This window comes from Sinocyclocheilus rhinocerous, unplaced genomic scaffold (genome assembly GCF_001515625.1).
Source record: "Sinocyclocheilus rhinocerous isolate Xijiao unplaced genomic scaffold, SAMN03320098_v1.1 scaffold148, whole genome shotgun sequence".
NCBI classification, from domain to species: domain Eukaryota; kingdom Metazoa; phylum Chordata; class Actinopteri; order Cypriniformes; family Cyprinidae; genus Sinocyclocheilus; species Sinocyclocheilus rhinocerous.
Genome location: NW_015653472.1, coordinates 413756 through 435701, shown reverse-complemented (window position 1 = coordinate 435701; position 21946 = coordinate 413756). Strand labels below are relative to the sequence as shown.

At 41.5% G+C, this 21946-nt stretch overlaps 1 protein-coding gene across 1 annotated transcript in view; it reads right to left on the bottom strand.

Annotated features, from left to right (window-relative positions):
- LOC107716061 (arginine-glutamic acid dipeptide repeats protein-like) overlaps positions 1 to 21946 on the bottom strand; it is a 120029-nt gene that overhangs the window by 54190 nt on the left and 43893 nt on the right. Inside the window, exon 3 of the mRNA XM_016522383.1 lies at positions 19941 to 20011. Coding sequence (XP_016377869.1) covers positions 19941 to 20011 — 71 coding nt within the window. The remainder of the gene's footprint in view (positions 1 to 19940; positions 20012 to 21946) is intronic.

The following is a 21946-nucleotide window of genomic DNA, read 5'->3' as shown; positions in this document are numbered from 1 at the left end:
ACATAAGAGAGAGCTGTGCAGCACACACACACACACACACACACACACACACACACACACACAAGCTTTCAATGCCACTGCTTAATTGACAGCGCCCAGACAAAATAAATCATTCTACCCATGATGTGAATTTGCAGCCTGAATTGAATGTGATTGTATTATTTCGGGGTATCCAGTCACATCAAACACAATAAATAGACATCATGCCTTTCTATTGTGTAGTCGCCATTGACAGCACTCAAAAAACAACATACAATGCAAACTGTCTGATTCACAAATAACACTTATGATCAGGTTCTTTTAATGAAGTGCTCAAAAATGATCAAACATTTTAAATCAATGAATTGCTCGCTGAATTAAATTTTGATCTGCTTACTGACTGATAATGTGTACCATTCAAGGGTTTTACTATAATGTAAATAATATAAAAAAAGATATATCAACAATATATTTTATGATATATGTAATATGAAAATATAATTTAACAATTGTTAAATAATAAGATAATAATAACAAATAATTAGTATGCAATTAGAACCAATTTTGGAGAATAATCATTCAGCAACCAATTCAAAGACTACTGTAACATTGCTAATCCATTCCCTCTCTTGAAGTTTTAGATTTGATCTCTTCCTACATCTTGGGTAACATCTTATCTAAAACCTGACTGTGCCAGCCATAAATGGCTGCTGACAGTGTAGATTTATGGACTGAAGCAGTGCGACTTAGAGAGGAGAATGCCTGCGAGCTCAGGGGACGCCGGATCCGTGTTCCTGACCTCAATGGTCACCGTCATAGTATAGAGTTACTTCATAATTCTACAGCTCTCTGACACAACCTTGTCACACGGCCCGGTGAGATAATGTACTACAAGAGCACAAGCCTGGCGTACAGCCTCCTAGAAATGTGAAACATCTCAAAACATTTGAGCACAAAGGCAAAACACAGTTTATCCAGTCCTGAAATCTGTAGAGAGAGCGACGGCAGATCAGTCGCACAAGCAGTGGGCTCGGTTTAGCCTTGAGTCCCTGCTCATGTCTCTGCACTTCCTGAATGAAAGCAGAGAGAGAGACAATGCACTGCCTTGTTAGTGTGGCCTAATGACTGGGTTGTTTCACTCGCCGGGGAGGGGAGAAGCCATGCATTCATAGATAAACACAGACAGGATCATGGTGGGGTGAAAAGGGCTGAACCACAGGCAATGGTTGCAGCATGAGTTAAATGAAGAAATAGTGTATTTATGAGACTGACGTATGAATGAAACACAATCTGTGGGGCCTTTATGTTAGGGTACAGAAAAAAGAGAGAGAAAAACACGACGCATGTTTAAATGTGAACTGTGCCTGGTTGGCTGGTTAATCCTAGCATTGAGGCTGCAGCATGGGCCGCTGAGCAGTGCCGGGTGTGATGAAGCGCAGTAATGGAAGGCAGGAAATGAGAAGTCTTGGTTAAGCCACGGCTAATCGATCAGTGTGTTCAGGCTGGAGCGAGCCAAGCTGATGCAGGGAAAGCGGCTTGTGGTAACAGACGCTGCGCAAACCCATCCTCTGTTCTCTGCGCTGCTGTACTCTGACACAATGCTCTTTGTTCTGCTCTGGCTCTAATTGCGTCGCTGACTCACTTGGGTTCTGATTATTTGATTGGGCTGATTACAGCATTCACCTTTCATTGGCCAGTGTGCATGTGGCTCGGAGTTCGCGGATTGAGTACAAGAGCAGGTTTTGTATATAAGTGAAGCTGTTTGGGTTTATGTGAGAAAGAGAGAGAACGAGACTGATATAACTCTGCCATCTCCCCCGCTGACTCGGCTAACTGCAGCTGATGGAAATATTTATAAAAACTCTAGCTCAGTTCCAAAACCTAGTGTGCTGTCTACCTAGATCACATTTTAAAGGAATAGAAAATTCTGTCATTATTTACTCACCTTCATGTCTGTGGAACATAACAGATGAAGTTCAGAATTAAAGAACTGTTTTTGTCTATAGAATGAAAGTCAGTGGGACCCAAGACAACATTAAAAAGACATTTACTTTCATTGTACGGAGAAAAAAAGGGTAATTTTTCAAAATACCTCCGCTTGTGTTGTACAGAAGAAAGTCATACATGTTTGGAATGACATGAGGGTGAGTAAATGATAAAAATAATTATTTTTGGGTGAACTGTCCCTTTAAGCCATCTTACGCACATCTCTTTATAACAGCTGATACAAATAATAGACAGCAGCCTTATGCTGCTTTCTAAGATGGCTTGTTTTGTTCAAATTCTTAGGCAGCAGGTTTACTCTGAAGAAATGCTGATCCCAGAATGCACTGCAACAAGCTCAGTGTTCAAAATCCAAAAATGATCTATAAAAATTGTTTATTCTATTGACTACGTCACATCAACACTAGACTGTGCTTAAAAAAGGCATTAAACATTTATGATAGAGTAAAAATGAAAAGTGCATAATTGAAAAGACAAAATGAAACTAAAATACTAAAAAAAAATTATAAAATTAAAACCATATTAACTCTGCTTATGAGGTTCCATTTGAGATTGGATGCTACCTTAAAAGGCAACTGCCTATGTAGACAGTAGACAGCAACATAGCTCACGAGATTTGGAACAAAACTATAATTTTTAAAACTGAAGATATAAAGAAAGGAAGAGAGGAAGACGAGGAAAAATGCTGATCCTTACAAGTCCTGACTGCCTGACAATGATACTCAGCAGGAAGTAGTCTTTACAAAGTACACTCTAGTGGAAGAAGAAAAATCAAGGCAGGACAAGAGCACAATTCCCACCCTCACTTGTGATTCATCACACACTTCTTTCATCCAGCATCCCCCCCGCACTGGGTTTCCTTTCAACCATCAACCTCTGCAAACACTTAGTTTCTAATACCTCTCGCATAAAGGAGCCAAAGCATTACACAGGCTGGCAAAGGGACGAATCTGCATACTGATCCAGCTCAGGCGTCCTAAGAGGTGGGCAAGCATTCAATGATCTAGAAGGACCGTGGCGTGAGGTCCTTGGGATGAGTCGGGGAGCTTGTGTGTGTGTGTGGACAGACAGTAAACTAACTGGCCTGCGACATGCCAGCTGGAGCCCCGCCCTCTGGCTCGATGTGTGGCACAGTACTCGGTGGCCGAGAGAAATTATCGCTGACAAATATTCATACAAACACAACACAGATACTGGATATACATCTGAATGACAACACACTTCCTCATGTAGACAGACAGGCACAGGCGTAGACTCACTCCCTATACGTTTAGACTTTAATGAGCATGTGTGCACGGCTGAAACAGCTCCCTACGGGGCGGAGGGGGAGAAATAAAGAGGAGCACCACAGGAAGCTGCTTATCTGTGCTCCAGACTGTCAATCTGCCACAGGAGCCCTGCACTACAGGCATGAGGAGAGATCATCTGCCTCCTCCAATCCCTTCGTCCTCTTTAATTACACGTGCACCACGTACAAACACACACACGGGTCTGTGCATGCGCACAACTTCCGGGAAACAATGCAGATCTCCTTGTCGAGTCTGGCACACAGGCTTTGACTCTGCGTCAAGGAGAAGAGGAGATTAATATCTCTCACAGGGATGAGGAGGACACAGGCAGCTGGAGTTCAAGGGTCAGGGCTGACACTCAGCCCACGGTTGCACTCCCAGCATGCTATCTTTCAGCTGTATTTCAACCCTTACTACACACACACACCTCTACCAGCAGCTACCAAGTTGGTTCTTTGTTATAGAGTGCCTACACAGTCCTGCCAGATAAGAGCTGAGGTCAATCTAATTAGATGTAATGGGCAGCAGTGGGCGCACACACACACCGAGGCAAGCGTGTAACTGCATAGGCGATTTCCCATGCACTAAAATGTGAGCATATGGTCGGAGGAGGGCTGCAGAGACATCAGCCATTTGACATTTTCATCAAGTACCATAGTACATTCAGAGTAAACTGATATCTCAATTGGCAGAGTGAGGTATCAGCCTCCATCGCCGAACTAATGTCGAACCGAGCTGGCGCAGAAGCTGTACCACCGGACTAGATTAGAATGAAAAGAAGAAAAGAAACATCTGCGTGCATTAACGTCTGCTGAGATGAAGGACGACACAAAGCGAGGTTGACAGCTCAATGTGGTCTTCGGTCTATGAATGTGTGTGTGTGTGTTTGAGGGGGGGAGGGGGAGGTATTGATGGAACCTGGCTCAACATCATTAGTGCAGCAGTCGGTAAATTATCCATCCAGCCTTTTGCACAAGGTCCGCCCACGCACATACCAGCCAACGAGCTTCCAGCTGGATGATTGACAACCCTGAGCAGCCAGAGGCAGAGAGGTAGGGAGCGTCGGCGAGGTGATAAAGCACTATCATAGCCTTTTTGTGCATGATGACTGAAAAGCACTGTTTGTTTGCAAGCCTGCTGTGATTTACAACCATTTGCACTGCCCCTCCCTGTATGTTTTCTTTCTTGCTGTATTTTTCCCCGTCCTCTCTTTCTCTCCCTCTCTATGGCTGTGTAGAGTGCTGTGTGCACGGAGGACATTTTCCAGCCCACTGTGATGATATTGATTGCAGAGCCTCCCCTGATTGCAGCTCTGAAGTATTGACCAGCCGGCTCTCCTAGAAGCAAACAAACACATATGCAACGTACACGAAGTGTGTGTGTGAGTGATTAAACGCTGTCAAGCCCTACGTCGAAACGCTCCACAAGGAGAGCGTAAAGCCCAGAGCTCCTGCTCTCTAGTGTTCTTTGGGTCCAGTGACAGCCAGTGGGCATGGGTTTCTGTTCTTTTTCTTATTACTCATTGTACTTTTGTAACAATTTTACCCTTTTTAAAAGGACTGCATTCTGGGGAGCCATCAAGAAAGCAGCATCAAGTCAGAAATTCTCATTCTGATCACTCATCTTATCCAGCTCACAGTCTCTCTACAATGAGCCTGATCTAAAAGCACACACTCTACCCTAATGTACCAGCACTGCAATTACCCATAATTCCACAATAGAGCTCTGCTGTTCTCTAATTACACCAACATTTCTGTGCAATTTCCACGGGGGAAAAAAAAACAGCATGTGCTCACACCCGGTCTCCTGCACACAGGTGGTTGACATGTGCATTAAGAAAAAAACTCACTATAATTTTAAAGCTTAAAATACACAAATACTTTCTTTTAACCATATGTATATTTAAAGGTGCAGTAGGAGAATGGAAAATGCTAACTTTAGCCTGATAGCACTGAAAGCGAACGTCCCACCCTCCCTGCAATCGCCGTCCAAAGCCACGCCCCCTGAACGCATTTACGCTCACAGACCAGAGACAACATTACTACAATAGGCTACATCAGCGGTTCCCAATTCCAGCCCATGTTCCGAAGTGAAGTAAACTTCAACGGATTTCCCCCGCTCAGGGAGTAGGGAGCAATGAACACTGTGTAGGGATCACATCGATCGGAACACAGTTCATGCACGTAGCTCACTTCTAACGAGCTGGCGCAAGGACTGGATTAACCGCTGGACTACATCATGTGTCATTCCCCGGTGAGAAAACTTTAAAAGTACTACAATCCCAGGAAGGAAAATCGGATTGTTGATGTTTGTCTGCCATTCTCGCTTTGTCTGCACAGCGTGCGTGAACGCGCTGATGACGTAACCTGTGCGCGAACCCGGTGCGCAGAGGTATGCTAATACATAACTTGACAGGCAGGTAGGAAAGCCATTGGATGAACATTTCTTGGTCCTACGCCTTCCACAGAATATATAAATACAGATAAATACATTTAGACCACTTAACTTAATGATTGCTATCAGGATGTGAAGAGACTTTCAACCAGCATAACAAAAAATGTTTCTGAAGACAATCACCTATTGCACCTTTAAGTACAAAATGAAGTCATAACATCAAAATTCACTGCATTTACTACATTCCAAGTTTTAATGTGCATTATATTTTTTATAGACTACATTTCACATAACCACTTTTCACAATCCAATCAATTTCCAATAAATAAAAAAAAAACAAATTCAAATTCTATCCTTCATTTTTTCTTACAAAATATCATGTTTACTCTACAATCCATCACATTATGGAACTAAAATGACTTGACTTAAAATGCAAATATATTTGGATGCCTTCTGATGTAAAAGATCTCGCTCAGCCAGGAAGAACGGCAACATCTCTTAAAAATTAAGTATGTCAAGAACTGTCAGAGACTGATTTTACAGCATGACATGTTATTAAATATGGTGACTGGCATGATTTGTATGCTACAGTGTATAAATCGGTCACATCGTAGAATACAAAGACAGTATTCGCCAAGAATATGTGCGACTGCATGATATAATTCTCACATCTTGCCAGTAATTCTTTAAACTTTCATGCTTAAATGTCAACCTCCCACACACAGTTCTCTAATGGCTGTCGGTGAGAGCGGTTTGAAAGTGCAGACTTAAGATTGTTATAGTGTGTCGATGTCCCCGATCACGAGAGACTGCAGAGCACAAACCACTTCCACTCGCTCCTCTCTATATTCTCCTTCTCCTCTGTAAACCTTTATATACACTAAATCCCTTCCATCCATCCAGCCGTGGTGGGAAAGAGAGAGTAAAAAAAGAGAAAAGGCAAGGTTGAAGCCATAAACCCCTGATATTACGCGTGCTCTGGCTACCACTTGGCATTTAAATGCCATTTGTGGCAGCAAACAGTTCACACTTAATTACAGTGGGCAGGCAGCTGTAGCGGCCAGCCTTTCCACACCGAAGCAAGCTGGGCCGCCAGCACCAGCCCTTTCAACTTCCCATGCCGCTAAAAGAGAGCTCACCTTTTAAATACTAAATTGGCCCGCTGCTCAGAACATCTCAGCGAGGGTTTCCCGGCTTCTGAGATGTTGGCCAGCGCATCGGTTCTTCAAACACTCCACCATCAGCCTGTCCTGCTGCCCCAGCGGTGCCTATAATCAATTGGCCTTTATACAGCACCATGAGCTCTGCCTTTGCTTTAGTGCGACACACACAGACAGATAGAGGCCTCCCCTGTGCTCTGAACCTGCTTGGATGATGTGCTGCACAGAGATGTTACAAAGGCGTCTCCGCTACTCTGAACCGACCTTGGAAAGGGAAAAGGAAAGGAAAAAACAGCAAGATTTTAAAAATATTTGAAAGCTGTTGCATCAAAACGACAACAGATTACCACTGTAGGCGACTCAAAGATGTCATTGAATGAATTAATATCTGTCTCAGACGGACACAACGATTGCCTTCAATAAAAGCTATTCATCTCCTTATTTGCACAATTTTTGTCTATCATTATAAGGAAAAACAATTTAAATAATATTCAGCAACTGAACTCTGGTGCAAATATTTATCTTTTACTACACATTGTCATATAAATAAACTGATTCAAGTGTCACAATTCTTAAGCATCCAGCAAATTAACAGGACTATTGCCAAATATTGCAATGCAATACATGACACGGCAATACACATTTTTCAGTCCATTTTGCAAAATACATTCTTGAAATATAATATTTGGCAGGGGCAACTATCAACGTCACTGCCATGGCTTTTCTCCATATCAGCAACTAATCCAGGTCTTGTATTGTGCTTGGCATTCCCTAACATGCGGCCAACCGTCCTCAACCTGCTGGCTCGCAATACATCAGGGAAAGAGGAACAGACAGTTCAAGACCAAAGTGGCAGAAAAAACACTTCACCCATGAGAGTCAAACTGAGGACGGATATTCTGTCGAAGCATCACGCGGCTGTGCAGCTAACATATTTCTGAGTGGCACTAGGAACGTCGGAGAGCATATGTGTCACACCAGAAAAACACACACAGACAGACTGGGGTCTTAATCCGTCTCTTCTATTCACACACACACACCATATAACCTTCCAGGCAGGTCTACACGCTAAATCAGCCCATTTAATCTTTAGTGATAGGGAAGAGTTTTGTGCATCTCCTCGACAGCATGTATCAGCCTCGGACATGTGTGTCCGGTGCATGGAGGGCATTATAAATGGAGAGCATGGCCTCGTCTTGGAGCATGCCTACAGGCACACATTTATCAGTACCACCAGGCAGCGGCAGAGTCTTTTCAAAGAAAGAAATGGAGAAAGAAAAAAAGAAAACAAACAAGTCTCAACATGTAAGTGTGCAGAAAATGATCTGGTGCTCTTTCTCTCTCTCATTATTTTTTCTTAAAGCTATAAAGAGCTATTCTGCTACAAACGGCAGAGGCATAACAGCAATCTATAAATGGGATGTTAAGTTCAATAGCCCAAGGTTAGAGGCTGAGAGAGCGCTTCATTGCACTCTGCATTGTTCTTTCCAAAGCGCAGATGAGTCTGGTCTTAGTGCATGGCTGCAGCATCAAGCGCTATTTATGAACTTCGTGCTGGCATGAGCGAGACGGTTAAGAGGAAAACAGAAACATTGCTAATAAAACATTCTGTTCATGATAGGAATTCATATCTGGCTTCTCTGGTATTTTGCTCCTGCTGGAATCTGCCGCAATTGATTTGTGAATTAATTTGGACAAATAACCAGATTTGGATAATGTTGCCTTTGTGGGTTCAGCTGCGGGACAAAAAGTCAGCAAAGGGGCATGACCTTTGGGAAATGTGCAGTTATAACAACTAAAGCCCACTTGCACTTGTACTACAAGTAAATTCCATCAGCAGCATAGTACACTCATATTGTATGTGACAGATTTTTCTAACCATGCGTACTCTATACGTTCCGTTGTGTGAGTGGGTTAAAAGATACACATAAGTCTGGTTTAAGCAAGTACAATGACACATTTTATTTGGTTAACTTATGGAGAGAAATAGCACAGACACTGGACAAACATGACACTTTCTAGTGCGCATGTCCCAAGCGCCTGTGTTCAAGCTATCAAATGAAGTATACTGTGTGCATGCAGCTGTATGCATATGCTGTTTTAAGTCAAAGATTACATCAAAATTAAAGCATATTTTAGGCATAACAGGCAAGCATGTTTACATACACTTTAAAGGTTTGATTTCATTCAGACAAAAGCAATAATTCCAGTTAAAAATGTAAGACTTCAGTCAGATTAACAGATTTAGTTAACAGTTAATGGTGTCATAATTACAAATTGTGTCATGTATATTTAGGCAGGCAAAGATATATACAAAACCATGCAGTAGCTCGATTATATCTGTGTATATAAATGTAGTTGAAGTAAACCACCACACCTAAATACTGTCATCCACTCATCCTGATGGGGCTCTTCAGCAGCCTCACTCTTTTACAACTCTGAAACGTGCCTGAGACGTACGACAATTAACCTACAGGTAAAACGGCAACATAAAAAGATGCTAAAAATCACCTTTCAAGCATTCACACAAACACTATAAAGCTGAAAACAGGCATCTTTGAAGCTATTGTGATGATGTGAGAGGGGGAATGCATACTAGGCTTGCTGCGGTAGTCAGTGTTACCGGTATTACCGGTGTTCGGCCATACACGGAATACATTACTTGCCCACCGCGGTACCGCCCCACTGTTGTTTTGCTTTTTTTTATAGAAATAAAACCATTTATTTCAGTTGGACAACGGAAGCTACAGTTGTAAACGGAAAGCTTCTGCTTTGCTCCATAAAGCGCACACAGCAGAGCCGCAGCAAGAGTCAGATTTCACTGATCACATGAAGAGAGTGAGAGAGGCCCTTTCAATGCGAGCGTTTCGGGTGTATGAGCGCGAAGGTGTGCGTGGCAAAAATGAAACAAATACTGAGGAAACGATGGTGGATGGAGGCTTTGGTTTTCAAGAGAAATGTAAAAGTAAAGTAAAAGAGTACTTCTTAAACCGGAGAGGGTGAGCATGCTGGTTGTCTTGGCAATAAAATATGCAAGCACTGTCACCAACTGCCAATTTAGTTTTAATTTTCTTTTCATTTTGAAAATTATGTCGTCTTTGCCTGATGTTACGCTACAGGTGCTTTTTTTATTTATTTGATCCCACAGTGTTTGCTAAACTTTCTATAATTTATTAGTAGATATACAATTAGACTTGTGCCGGTATTCGGTAATGCGATATATCGCGGTAATGAATATGCACGATATTGTTATCGTGGGCACTTCTAAATACCGTGAATAATTATATATTACAAATTATTCCGAATTTTGAATGCATTTTAAGAATACTTTTCCCATCAACTGGTCAAAATGCACAACACCATGCTGCGTGAAAGTGCGCACTCTGATTTATAAGAAAAAAGTTATTAAACCTGTTATACTGTATTATGACAGCACTTTTTTAAAACTAAATTTCAATATCGTGATAATACCGCATACCGTGATGAAAGCACTAGCAATTAATCGCACGTGAAAATTTGATACCAGCATATCCCTAAATACAATACAGCATGTGGTGGTATGCCATGACTTGTGTTACTCATTTTCGTTAATAAACATAATATAAAAGCTAGTTTGTCATTGTGGTGTTGTATTGCTGTTGTGCTTTTCATAAAGAATACTATTGAATCCATCTTTCAAACATTCATTTTAGCCTTGGAAAGCGACATGTGTAAAGATGTAAACGCAACAGACGATTAACTTTTCTTGTAAAACGTGACACCAAGATCGCGAATTCGAAAGTGAAAGCGCCCAAAGGTAATACCGTTTTGTGGCAAGCCGATAGACTGGAGTGAAGATTTCCTCACCATCACATCCCTAATGCATACATAAAGAAATGGGAATGTGAAGATGGAGGGCAGTGGAATTTTCTATTGCCTTATATTTCCCATCCTCCCCAGGCCAGAGCACCCTCCCACTCTCCCTCCAGAGCTTTTTTTTTTCTTCTTCAATGAGAGCTAATTTGCAACATGTGTTCTTTAATGGAGAGAGCCACCCGATGGAAGCATGTGAACTCGATACCACTGTAAATCTTCACTTCCACAGCTTTTTTTATTGGCATGTCACACTTTGGACAAGCTGGAAATTACACTCGGTGAACTGAGAAGCAGTGCTGAGACACTCTAGAAAGGCAAGGAAGAAAGGGATAGGAAAAGAGACAGATGAGAAGGAAGCGGCGTAAGGTGCTGCGAGTCAGAGAGAGAGAGAGAGAGAGAGAGAGAGAGAGAGAGAAGACCGCTAGTCGTGTCTGGAAGGCAGGATCCAATTACATGGCAGCCAGGCCAAGCACATGTGTTTGGAGAACAGGATTGTTGCAATAAATATTGGCCGTGCAAAGACTGCGTAACGCACTTGGCTAATATTTACATTATCTATAATGTTTTTGAGGGGGTAAAAAAAACAAATGTGAAAACATCAAGCCCAATTTTCAATTGTAATTAAAATGCTGAGGATTACATCAGTTTAATAGTTGTTTTATCACAGTGATTGCGATAGTGTAAACATTCCCTTCGTGTTGGTATCTTTGTCATTTTTTTTCTCTGACATCAAAAACGATGAGATAATAAAGGAAATGCAGGCTCCTCTAAGATGAAACAGTTGGGTTGAATGCCAGGGCTCAGCGTTCCCAGCTTCAGATGCTAGTGAAGACATCAGAAGAGGGAATTTGCCTATGATGTGCCAAAAAACGGCATTGTGTCTTTGCGGCAGATTCCAGCAATCCGAGATAAGGAAAGCAAAATTAGCATAGCCGTTCCTCTGAGACCCAAATTATTTCTAATGCATAAAAATACTTGACAAATACCCACCCTGCCACCAGCAAAGCAGTGGTAGTCCTGGAAGGGAAAGCCGCGATAATGAAACGTGGTGAGAAAGGCTCTGTTTAATAATTTAGTCTCGCCCGTCAAGGATTTGCTATTGATTGTGCTTTCAGGTGTCTTATAAAAATGTTATCTCCAGCCTCGCGGTTCTCCCGGCTCCATCTGGCAATGTAATCACCACCCCATACCCCATTGTTGACCCCACACACCTCCATTTTGATTTTACCCCTTGTTCTTGCTCTTCCTCCTCCCTCAATCCCTCTTTCTCACCCCCCACCCCCCGGCCACACAGCTGGTTTCCATAGTAGCGTTTACTGAAAGCACAGAGCTGTTAAAGGTATAAGGGTGAGAGAAAGAGAGGGAGGTGTGATCTAGAAGGGGGAAAAAAAAGTTCTTGATCCTTTTCGGGTTGTGTTATTTAAGTTGACTATTCTCTCTTGCTTTATTTTCTTTCTTTATTTTTTTTTTTCATTGTTTGCATCAACTTTACACCAAAATGCCATTGCTTTTATACATAAAGTGCATATATAAATAGAAAAATAAAATAAAACACAAAATATAAAATACAAAATGAAATAATCCCATTATCAGATCTGTGCATTTAATGCAGCCTAATAGATCTGTCTTTATAGTACTAATATGAATCAATATTAACAAACCAAAATAATGTAAATAAAAGAAGTCCATTCAATAACATATTTGTTTTTTTCCTGTGGTATTGAAATTGGTATCAAGAAAAGTTTAATTTTGCTGGTATTGGCATTAACTAGGGAAATTATTATTGTGACAACCTTATCAATTACGTATCGATTAGAATTTTGTTGGTTTGCCTAAATGGCTTCATTTTGGAAAAAAACACCAAAAACAAACAGATACAAATACATACAGCTCTGCTTCAATTGGTTTTGGAGAGATGCCCATTTGGAAGCAGTGCAGCATGGGCTATATGTATTTTGCACAGTGCTAAGTGCCTAATGTCATTACCACCAGCAGCATTAATGCTTCCTTTAGTGGAATTTCAAGTGTACAGGAGGGAGGGAGAAAAAAGAGCCCTACTTCATTCAAGAACATTAATCAAAACAGCCATTAAGTTGCAGCATTTCACAGCAGATTTACTTACACAGGCCCGACTCTTAAAGGGCTTTACAGTCAGGTTTGCCGAAATAAACAACGCTGATGAATAATTCAAGGGGGGGGGGTTGCAACATCAGAACAATGAAAAGCCAATACACAAAAACAATTTGCTTAAAAATATGGTAGGAAATTTAAAAAAAGACTATTTGACTACCATTACAGGCCCACCAATTAATTCAAAAAGGCCAATAGGGAAAACGCATTTTTTTAGCATGTTGCTCCTTCTGAATTTAGCATTGTGTGTGATGTCTTCCTGCTTGTTGGACAAAAAGCGCTCCCCACTCCTACATGGTTCCCTCAGTGCCAACACTCACAGCTAAACCTGTAGGCGCTCTGTATTCCTGCCCTACTCTAAACACGCTACCCTGCAGACAAAGTGCAAGCAGGGATATTTCAATCATGCGCTCCCGAGCAGAGGTGCAGCGCCAGCTCTCTAGTAGCCGGCAGAGCCCGCTGCTAGAGGCGCTTTTTCAGAGCCGCACACAATAACGGCATAACAAAAACCTGGGGGCCACTTATGAGAAACACACCTTTACATATTTATACATGCAAATGCTCCAAGCTCATTTTCAGCGGCTGAGCAGGCAGAGGAGTGACGGACAGGGGGAGGGTTTGAACGCGTCAAGTGTAATGCTGAGAGAGATAGAAAACGCAAAGCCACCCCTGTCCACACAGCATCTCTTAATGACTGCAGGCTCCCTGATGTAAAGATGGCAGCGGCTGCCGCTCCGCTCAATAAATATTAACAAGCACTGCGACTGATGGTGCTGCTCACTGATCCATAATTGCATTTCAAAATGCTGGAGCTTGTGGGGGGGTGAGGAGGGGATCCTGATGGGGGAGTATGTGTGCACGGAAGCAGCTCTAGGACCGATGAGGCAACCTACGCACCTCTCACCTGCAGCGGGCATTTAACAGAGACACAGGCCATCATTACACTTTTAAAGAGATAGTTCACTCAAAAATTAAAATCCGGCATCTGTCAACATTTACTCACCCTCACATTGTTCGAAGTCTGTGAGAATGTCCCAGTATTTTTTTTTTGGCCATACAATGAACCCCATTTCTGGACCCCATTGACCTATAATGCATTAAAAAAAAACTTGAAAATGTGTTGCACAGAAAAAAATCTCAGAGATTTGGAACAATATGAGGGTAAATAAATAATGACTTCCATTTTGGATGAACTATCCATTTAATGTTATTCAGCTTGTTCAATCTATTTCCTATATGCATATTCCTATATTTCTCCAGACTAATCATTAACACTAATTTTTCGTGGTGCGTGAGCATCCTTACGGGTTGGAGGAATATGCACGAGGGCATTGAGCACATGCATATCTTCATAAACCCACTTTTATGATCATTCATGCGTGTATGCACACATATTTGCATTTTCTTGAAAGCGTTTTAATTAAAGCTTTGAATCATTAGCTTTTGAGGGTGCAGAGATAAGCACAAAAACCATCAGGAGTGAATTACACTAGGAGTTTATTTGCATCCCATGAACGCAGGATCCAGTGCATTAGGGAAGGCTGGCAGTGGGCTTATCAAACACTCCAACCGCACGCCCTAATCAACAATATCCGCATTGCCAATAATCAATAGTCTGTGTTAATTGCCATTTCACAGCTACAGTGCAGGAGTGTGGGTCAATGCACGGCCAGTTCAGATTGTGGCATCCTTGCCATCCACTGAGCTATTATTTCAAGTGAATCATTAGGGGTCTATGTATAGCTCGGCTCAACGAGCAAACAGTGTGTGGAATAATGGTGCTGTAGCAGGCTGACAGATGAAACTGGAGTTTTCACATTTTCAGATTTGATGGGGAAAATCTGTAAAATGAATTTAAAAATGGTACAGTGTGTTAAACAGAGCTGATAGTACTACAATAGCTGAACATAAATCAAATGAGCTAAAAATAAGCATGCAAAGGCGGGTGATGTATGGAATTGTGAAAGATGAGGGTTCTAATGCTGCAGAATACTGTCAAGACTCAAGACTTCCCCGAATTTTCAATCTAATACTCACATGGGAAATAGAAAAAACAGCCTCAACATTTTTTTCATCAAAAAAAATCTGGTTAAGTGTTAATAGTTGGGTTTCTATCAAAATGGGTTTTTTTGTTACAGGAATTTAAAATAAATAACAAAACATATTATATATGAAAATACAGAAATATCAGGAACAAACATGCACACAGTCATGCACGTTTGGAACGACATGCAGGTGAGTAAATGACAAGCAAAAATTCTAAAACTGTATTTAAGAGAGTCAGATGGAAACCCAGCGAAGAACAACCTTTCTTCCTGCTGTGCATCATTGGAAATCATGAGTTCTTTTTGATAATTGTATTGTACATCACACCTAATTAAATGTCCATAAGCACCAATACAGCGAGAAGAGCAGGGCATTTCTGCCTGCGGCCGAGCCCCCAGAGGCAAGCAGCAATCACTCTATTAGAGGCAGCGCTGTGCTGCAGCTGAGCTGGCCAATATCAGCAAATTAGTTTAGCCACGGGGATGGGGGAAGGGTGCCACGGCAACACACACCGACAACAATGTCAGTCATCGGGCATATGCAGCCGGCCCAAATTAACAGGAGGAACAAGTGAGGGAGGCAGGCAGAGACAAAGAGGGTAGAGCTGGAGACTGTGATTGACTCGAGGATAAAGGCTTCTGCTGTTTATGATCGATTCGGTGCTGAATTGTCTTTGTGTCCGAGCAACCCCAGAGAGATCTTTCTCTTCCTGTCTCACCTCTTCTCCTCAAAGCCAACAACGTCTCAAGTTTCCAGCCAACAGTGTCAAACAGGACTCATTGCATAGCTGTTTTTCCTATTAGCAACAGATACTTAACAATGTGTCACCCTCGTCACATTAATACAGCGTATGTCTTATGCACAGCACTAATGGGCTGAGGCCGTAAAATAAATACACAGAGGCTGTCCACGTCCTTGAAATCAGTATGCACTGCTGGCTTTTAGACACACAAAATGGTGCTGGGCTAACAGCGGCCCATTATCACACCTGAGCTGAAGCAAAGTCCTGTATTGTAGGAGATACAAGCACAGTTCCTCTCTACTTGAGAGAAAGACATAAATCTTCAAAACTATGTAGGACTGCGTTTGAACATATTTTAAAAGAGCAATAAAATCTGACACTGGTATCATAAATTTTGCAGTTTAAGCTCAAAAAACACTAAAAACACAATTATTCTGGTCTAGCTATAACAGTGACCACACTCTTTTTCAGCAGTGTTAGATCTGGAAGTATTTTCCCCATTCATTTTCTCTATATGGATCTCAAAAGACTCTTCAATAAAGTAAATTTTAAAGCATAAACCAAACCAACCAGCTCTGAAATAAATCATAACATTACACATTTTGATTTGAAGGTATAAGAAACCCTGGAAAAAAAACTACGATCTGATGAAGCTTTTCATAAAAACTATGGTACAATATAAAACAAATCAAATTATAATGAAGTCTTATTAGTATTAAAAAATATTAAAAAAAAAAAAATCTAAAACGTATTTGTGATTTCAAAGCTGAATTTACTTTGCTCCACTTCTACTACTTTACTTTAGCCTTTACTACAGTCTTAAGTAGGGCTGAACGATTTTGGAAAATAATCTAATTGCGATTTTTTTCACCAATATTGTGATTTAATATGCAATTATTTTTTAAAGCTCTTTATGAGCTATAAATCATTGTATAGTATGACCAACACACTATTAGATAGATTAAAACACCGATCGATCTTCAAGTGGAACACACCTCTTTACTCTGGTGTGTCACGTGACCGAGTGTAATCGCAGTCTCTGCGATTGAAAAATCTTGTTTTTTCATATCTCGATATTATCGCAAATGCAATTAATCTTTCAGCCCTAGTCTTAAGTGTCACATGATCCTTCAGAAATCATTCTAATATGCTCATTTGCTGTGCAATAAACAGTATCATCAACACTGAAAAGAATTGTCCTTCTTAATGCTTTTGTGGAAACTGATATTTTCTTTGATGAACAGAAAGTTTAATAAAACAGCCTTTTTGACAAATCTTTGTAGCAACATAAATGTTGCAATAAACAAATGACGCATATGTGTGTGTAAACAAGCAAACAAGTGGGCAATGCTCTTTAAACTGAAAGGCGGGGCTTGTGTGCGTAAGAGTTGGATAGACGGACAGAAGACATACATATAGCAGCAACTCACTATATTCCCCACCCCTTTCTTCCTCTGTTAATTATTTTTTAATCTGTCTTTATCACAGAAATATTTACACAAGCTGAGGATAGCTCAGTTAGCTGTGCCTTAATCACAATTTGTGTATGAAATAGGGATGACGGTGTGCGCTCACAAACAAGGGTGGAGGCACCTGTCTTTGGACATCTTTAAGCTCGTTTAAGCAGGAGGCTCATTCAGAATATGAATATAACTGAGGGGGAAAAGGAAAAGGTTGAGTGAAAAGCGTGTCAATTAACGGTCTAATTTGGACTGAGTGAAGGGCAGAAACATCTCTGTGACAGTGTGAAGATCTGTGAATGTGTGTGCATCAACATACAAGCCATACACATCGGCCAACCGCACACACAAAAAGATCTCATCGCTCAAAGTGGGCAGAGGAATTGATTGCAGCATGCAGGTTTTCTCTGTGGTGCTAACTGGATTCCCAGGTCATTAGATAAAGTACACAGGGTGACATTGTTCAACCCTTAAGACTAGAGGAGAACCATATTAATGAGGTTATTTTGTCAGAAGCGAGGCAATTTCCTCAACTCACGGCAGAAGAGGGTCGCTGAGAGAGAGGCTTACGTGACGCTGCATGAAACAGAAGCTCTCAAAAGCATGCTAGCAAAAATACGGCTGAAACCTGTCCTCCAGAGAGCCATGATCGTTACGCATGTAATGAATTCACTTTATTATGTAGAACCACTCTGTAAATCCGCTAATGCTGGAACCTTTCCGATATCCTCATTTACCGTTATGGCCCACTATCCCGTTCTGCCCTGCTCAATACAAGTGAATGAATCAAGCCAGTGTTAAGGGCAATTGACCTCAAGGTTTTTCCAGCACATTTCAGTGGACAGATGCTCGCTTCCCAATTAAAAGGAGGGCTGACAGCCGGCGTTTAGAGGTGAGCATCTGAGCTGTAGCAGCACGTCCATTACACTTGTTTCAAACGAGCTGAACAATGCCACAGCTTTGAAACACTCATATTCCACATGTTGGAAAAAAAGCAGTGCACTTAATAGGAATGGCCAAATGACATTTTTAAAAGCAATTGATTTGCGTTGCCTAAACAACAAATTGACTCAACCGGTCTCAAAAACGAAATAAATGAATAAAAATAATAATCATATACGTAATTACACACACATAATAAATATATATATATATCTATCTATCTAATCATATAATCATCACACACACATATTATATATATATTTAATAAAACATCTTAAAATACTAGTTGACCTCACTAATCGACTTGCCAACAATAAGAGACAGGAGTAGCTGCAGGTCGGAGTCACGGGTGTGGCAAAAGGTGGCATGCCGACAGGTGAATGCTACAACAGAAACTAACCCCTAACCATTTAGAAAGACCTTTATCCACGCCCCCTAACTTTTGGCATGCCCTAATCTTTAGCCACGCCCACTGCTCTAACCTGCAGTTATTCCTACTTGAACAATTTGACAACTGACAGCTGACTAGTTGTCCATCATGACCCATGCCTAAAAATTACATGTCAAACCTCTATCCAATCCACTTCACGGCCAACAACATGGATGAGCATTGACTAATTACATGGATTAAGGTGGTACATGATAGAAAGGAGGGCCAATGAAGCCTTGTCTTCTCCTCTGACATTTACAGCCATCAGACAAAGACCCCTAGATCTGCACCTAATCAAGATGAAGATAATCACGAAACATACTATATGTTATTCTTGGCAAGAGCAAGATTCTGCTGCCCTCAGCACTCTTCAGAGCAATCCGATTACAGGCTGCTTGGATGCCCGGGCTCTGGCACGCACTCCTCTACCTACCCTCCCTTCCTCTGCACATCTTTCTCACTCATCCAGCCAGCCCTGAACCCCCCCCCTCCACTTCAGCTCCTGTGGCTGTCATAAGCCAGTCTGCCCTGTGTCCACCCCCCTGCCATCAGCACCTTAGCTGTTCAGTACCATTAACAAAGCCTCATGGGTCTTCCTCCACACACTCTACGGGGGGGCTGAAGGACCTCTCGGCTAATCGTCTCCTGCTGAGGGGAAGTAGCCATCAGAAAAGTCATAATGTGCTTATTTGCTTGTGACATAACGTTATCTCAACATAGCAACCATCGAATGTGGCACCCATGGAGGAAAAAAAACGTAGCTGTCTTCTGGCTGCTGGAGGAAATAAATCGGGAAAATATATATTGGCTTAATAAAGCAGATTGAATCTGAGGTGGTTTTGCTCTCTAATCAATGTGTCCTTTGAAGATTCAAGCTTTTTAAGTAGCCGATTAATAATCTATATAAAAAGTGTCGACGAGGAGCGGATCAAGTGGCGAGAACTACGATCCGCAACAAGAGTTTTTCTTTCCCTTTCTCTCACTTTTTTTTAATTGATCAATTAACGGCATGTAAAACCAAGCTGGCGCTACAACGTAAACATGTGTGAGCTAGACGAGGCTTTGTAGAGAATATCTGGTGCTCCGCTTCACACAAGCTAATTAAACTTGTAAATCTCAGTGTGTTGCAGGCTGATTTTCCTACAAGAGTAAAAAACACAGGCATTAAAAAGTAGAAAAAGCCAACTGTCAGCACATTTAATTTCCAGAAAACACCCATAAGCCTGGTTAAACAAGTGTACAGGAAAATCTGAAGGTATGAAACTTAATTTCCAACACTGTAGCAACATTGCTACTGGACATCAACTACAACCAGCTATTTCACTGCAAACCTGTACTGAAATGAATCAAGGCAATTACCCACATCAAACCCTTGTGTTTGATCCTGCTTTTGACGTATAGAAAAAGATAACAAATGAAACACAATGGCAACACAGTTACATAAGGGCTGGCGGAGAGGGAGCCTTGATTGGGACAGATGAGTGGAAGGAAAAAGCCAAGTCAACTCACCAGCTTGAAGTCCTGAATGCTACAGATGAAATAGGGTGTGTTAGGCCGTCGGCTCTCTATGTACACACAATCTGTGAAGAAGACAAATAAGAGCGTTACTAACATCATCTAGACTGTCAGATAAGATGATCTCAATTATCTTAATTTCTCAAACCTGCACAAAATCTGTTTCCCTTTGTAAAACACAACTGGAATGTGAGTAATAGGATTAAAGGGCTTTTGGACGCAGGACAGTGCGCCCTTTCCAGAACAAACATCAAGGGGAGTCTGAGAAAGAAGGTCGGTATTGTTCCAACACAATTATGTGATGGCAGGGGTTTGTGTAGGAAAGAAAACACACTAAACGAACACAGGAGACATTGCGAAGCTGATATGGTGCAAAACGTATACTAAATTATGTAAAAATTATTTTAAACTTTTCCTCCTCTAAAGTGAAGCTGAGCAGAGGGGCTCTGTGTTTAAATTAAATGTGACTGGCGGTATGGGCAGGTCACGAACCTTCATCATCTTAACAAAAACATTCACACTGCACAGCCCCAACAAGAGAAAGCAGCTTTAGCCAAGTAGACGCACATACACATACTTCCTTCCTCTGCGGTCAATCTGCCAAACATTTGTAGAGTGCGGGGGATGAAAAGATCACCCTCTTGTTCCAACCGCTTCTCCGCAGAGAGACAATCTGAGGCGCTCTTGAAATGGAAAATACTTCAGTGCCGTGCTGTACCATGATGTATATACATTTCAATTTCAGCAGGCAACTATTTTTACAGCTACATTATTGTTCCAGCCACAATTAATCGCAAAAATGTATATACAATTACAAATGATTATATATAAATCGTCAGTTTGCTGTTTTACACACATCCACACAGACATGATTTCCTTAACAAAAACATTCACACTGCACAGCCCCAACAAGAGAAAGCAGCTTTAGCTAAGTAGACGCACATACACGCACACATACTTCCTTCCTCTGCGGTCAATCTGCCAAACATTTGTAGAGTGCGGGGGATGAAAAGATCACCCTCTTGTTCCAACCGCTTCTCCGCAGAGAGACAATCTGAGGCGCTCTTGAAATGGAAAATACTTCAGTGCCGTGCTGTACCAACATCAAAATTATTGAGTTATGTGGAGGGAAAAAACAATGTCTTTTTGAAAGAAAGGGAGTGTTTAGAGCTGTTTGCTAGATAAGAATCTTATTTACACAGAAGAATGAGCATCCAGTTTGAAGACAAGCATTCTTTGATAGTTCAAATGTGTTGAGAACACTAAGAGGGCTGTGCTCGGCTGCTTGGATCACCCTCTGTCAGACTCCAAGGTGCCAGCCACCGCTCCATTCAAAACACTCATTACATTACACTGCTATTTCACACTACAAATCCATTTTACACCAGCATCCAAGCCGGCATTTGTGTTACCAAGACCTGTGCCGTTCAGCTTGAGATGAGGTGATGGGGTTGCTGTGGTTTCAAGTCAACATGAATTCAAAATGTTCACCTTCACCTGTGCCATCGTTACTAAGTAACGGGGTAAACAGCTGCTGGCTTGATGACGCAAACGAACCCCGGTTCGGACCCAAATAATATAATGTGAACACAGTCCAGTGGGGGCAGGGGGAGGGGGGAGCAATCGAACTTGGGTTCGGACCAGGCAATCGAACTGTGAAAGCACCCTAGGAAATTTAAAAGCACAGATCAAACATCAGCTTTCAGGCCTTAAAAATCATACATTAAAGGTCCCATATTTTCAAAACTGAAATTTCATGGCTTTTTTCACGATAACTGAGGTCTAGGGGCTATTTAACTACCATATAAGTTTCAAAACAGTAACAGTCCACAGTAAAATGCACACAGCCTGTATAAAGTAGCTGTGATTTTTCACAAACCATTGTGACTTCCGTAAAAAGTTGACGTCAGAACTACACAGTCACCACCTTCAGTAACCTAGAAAAGGTTAACTTTAACCACGAAACCAGATCGGCCGACCTGTAACGTTACACTCTCACT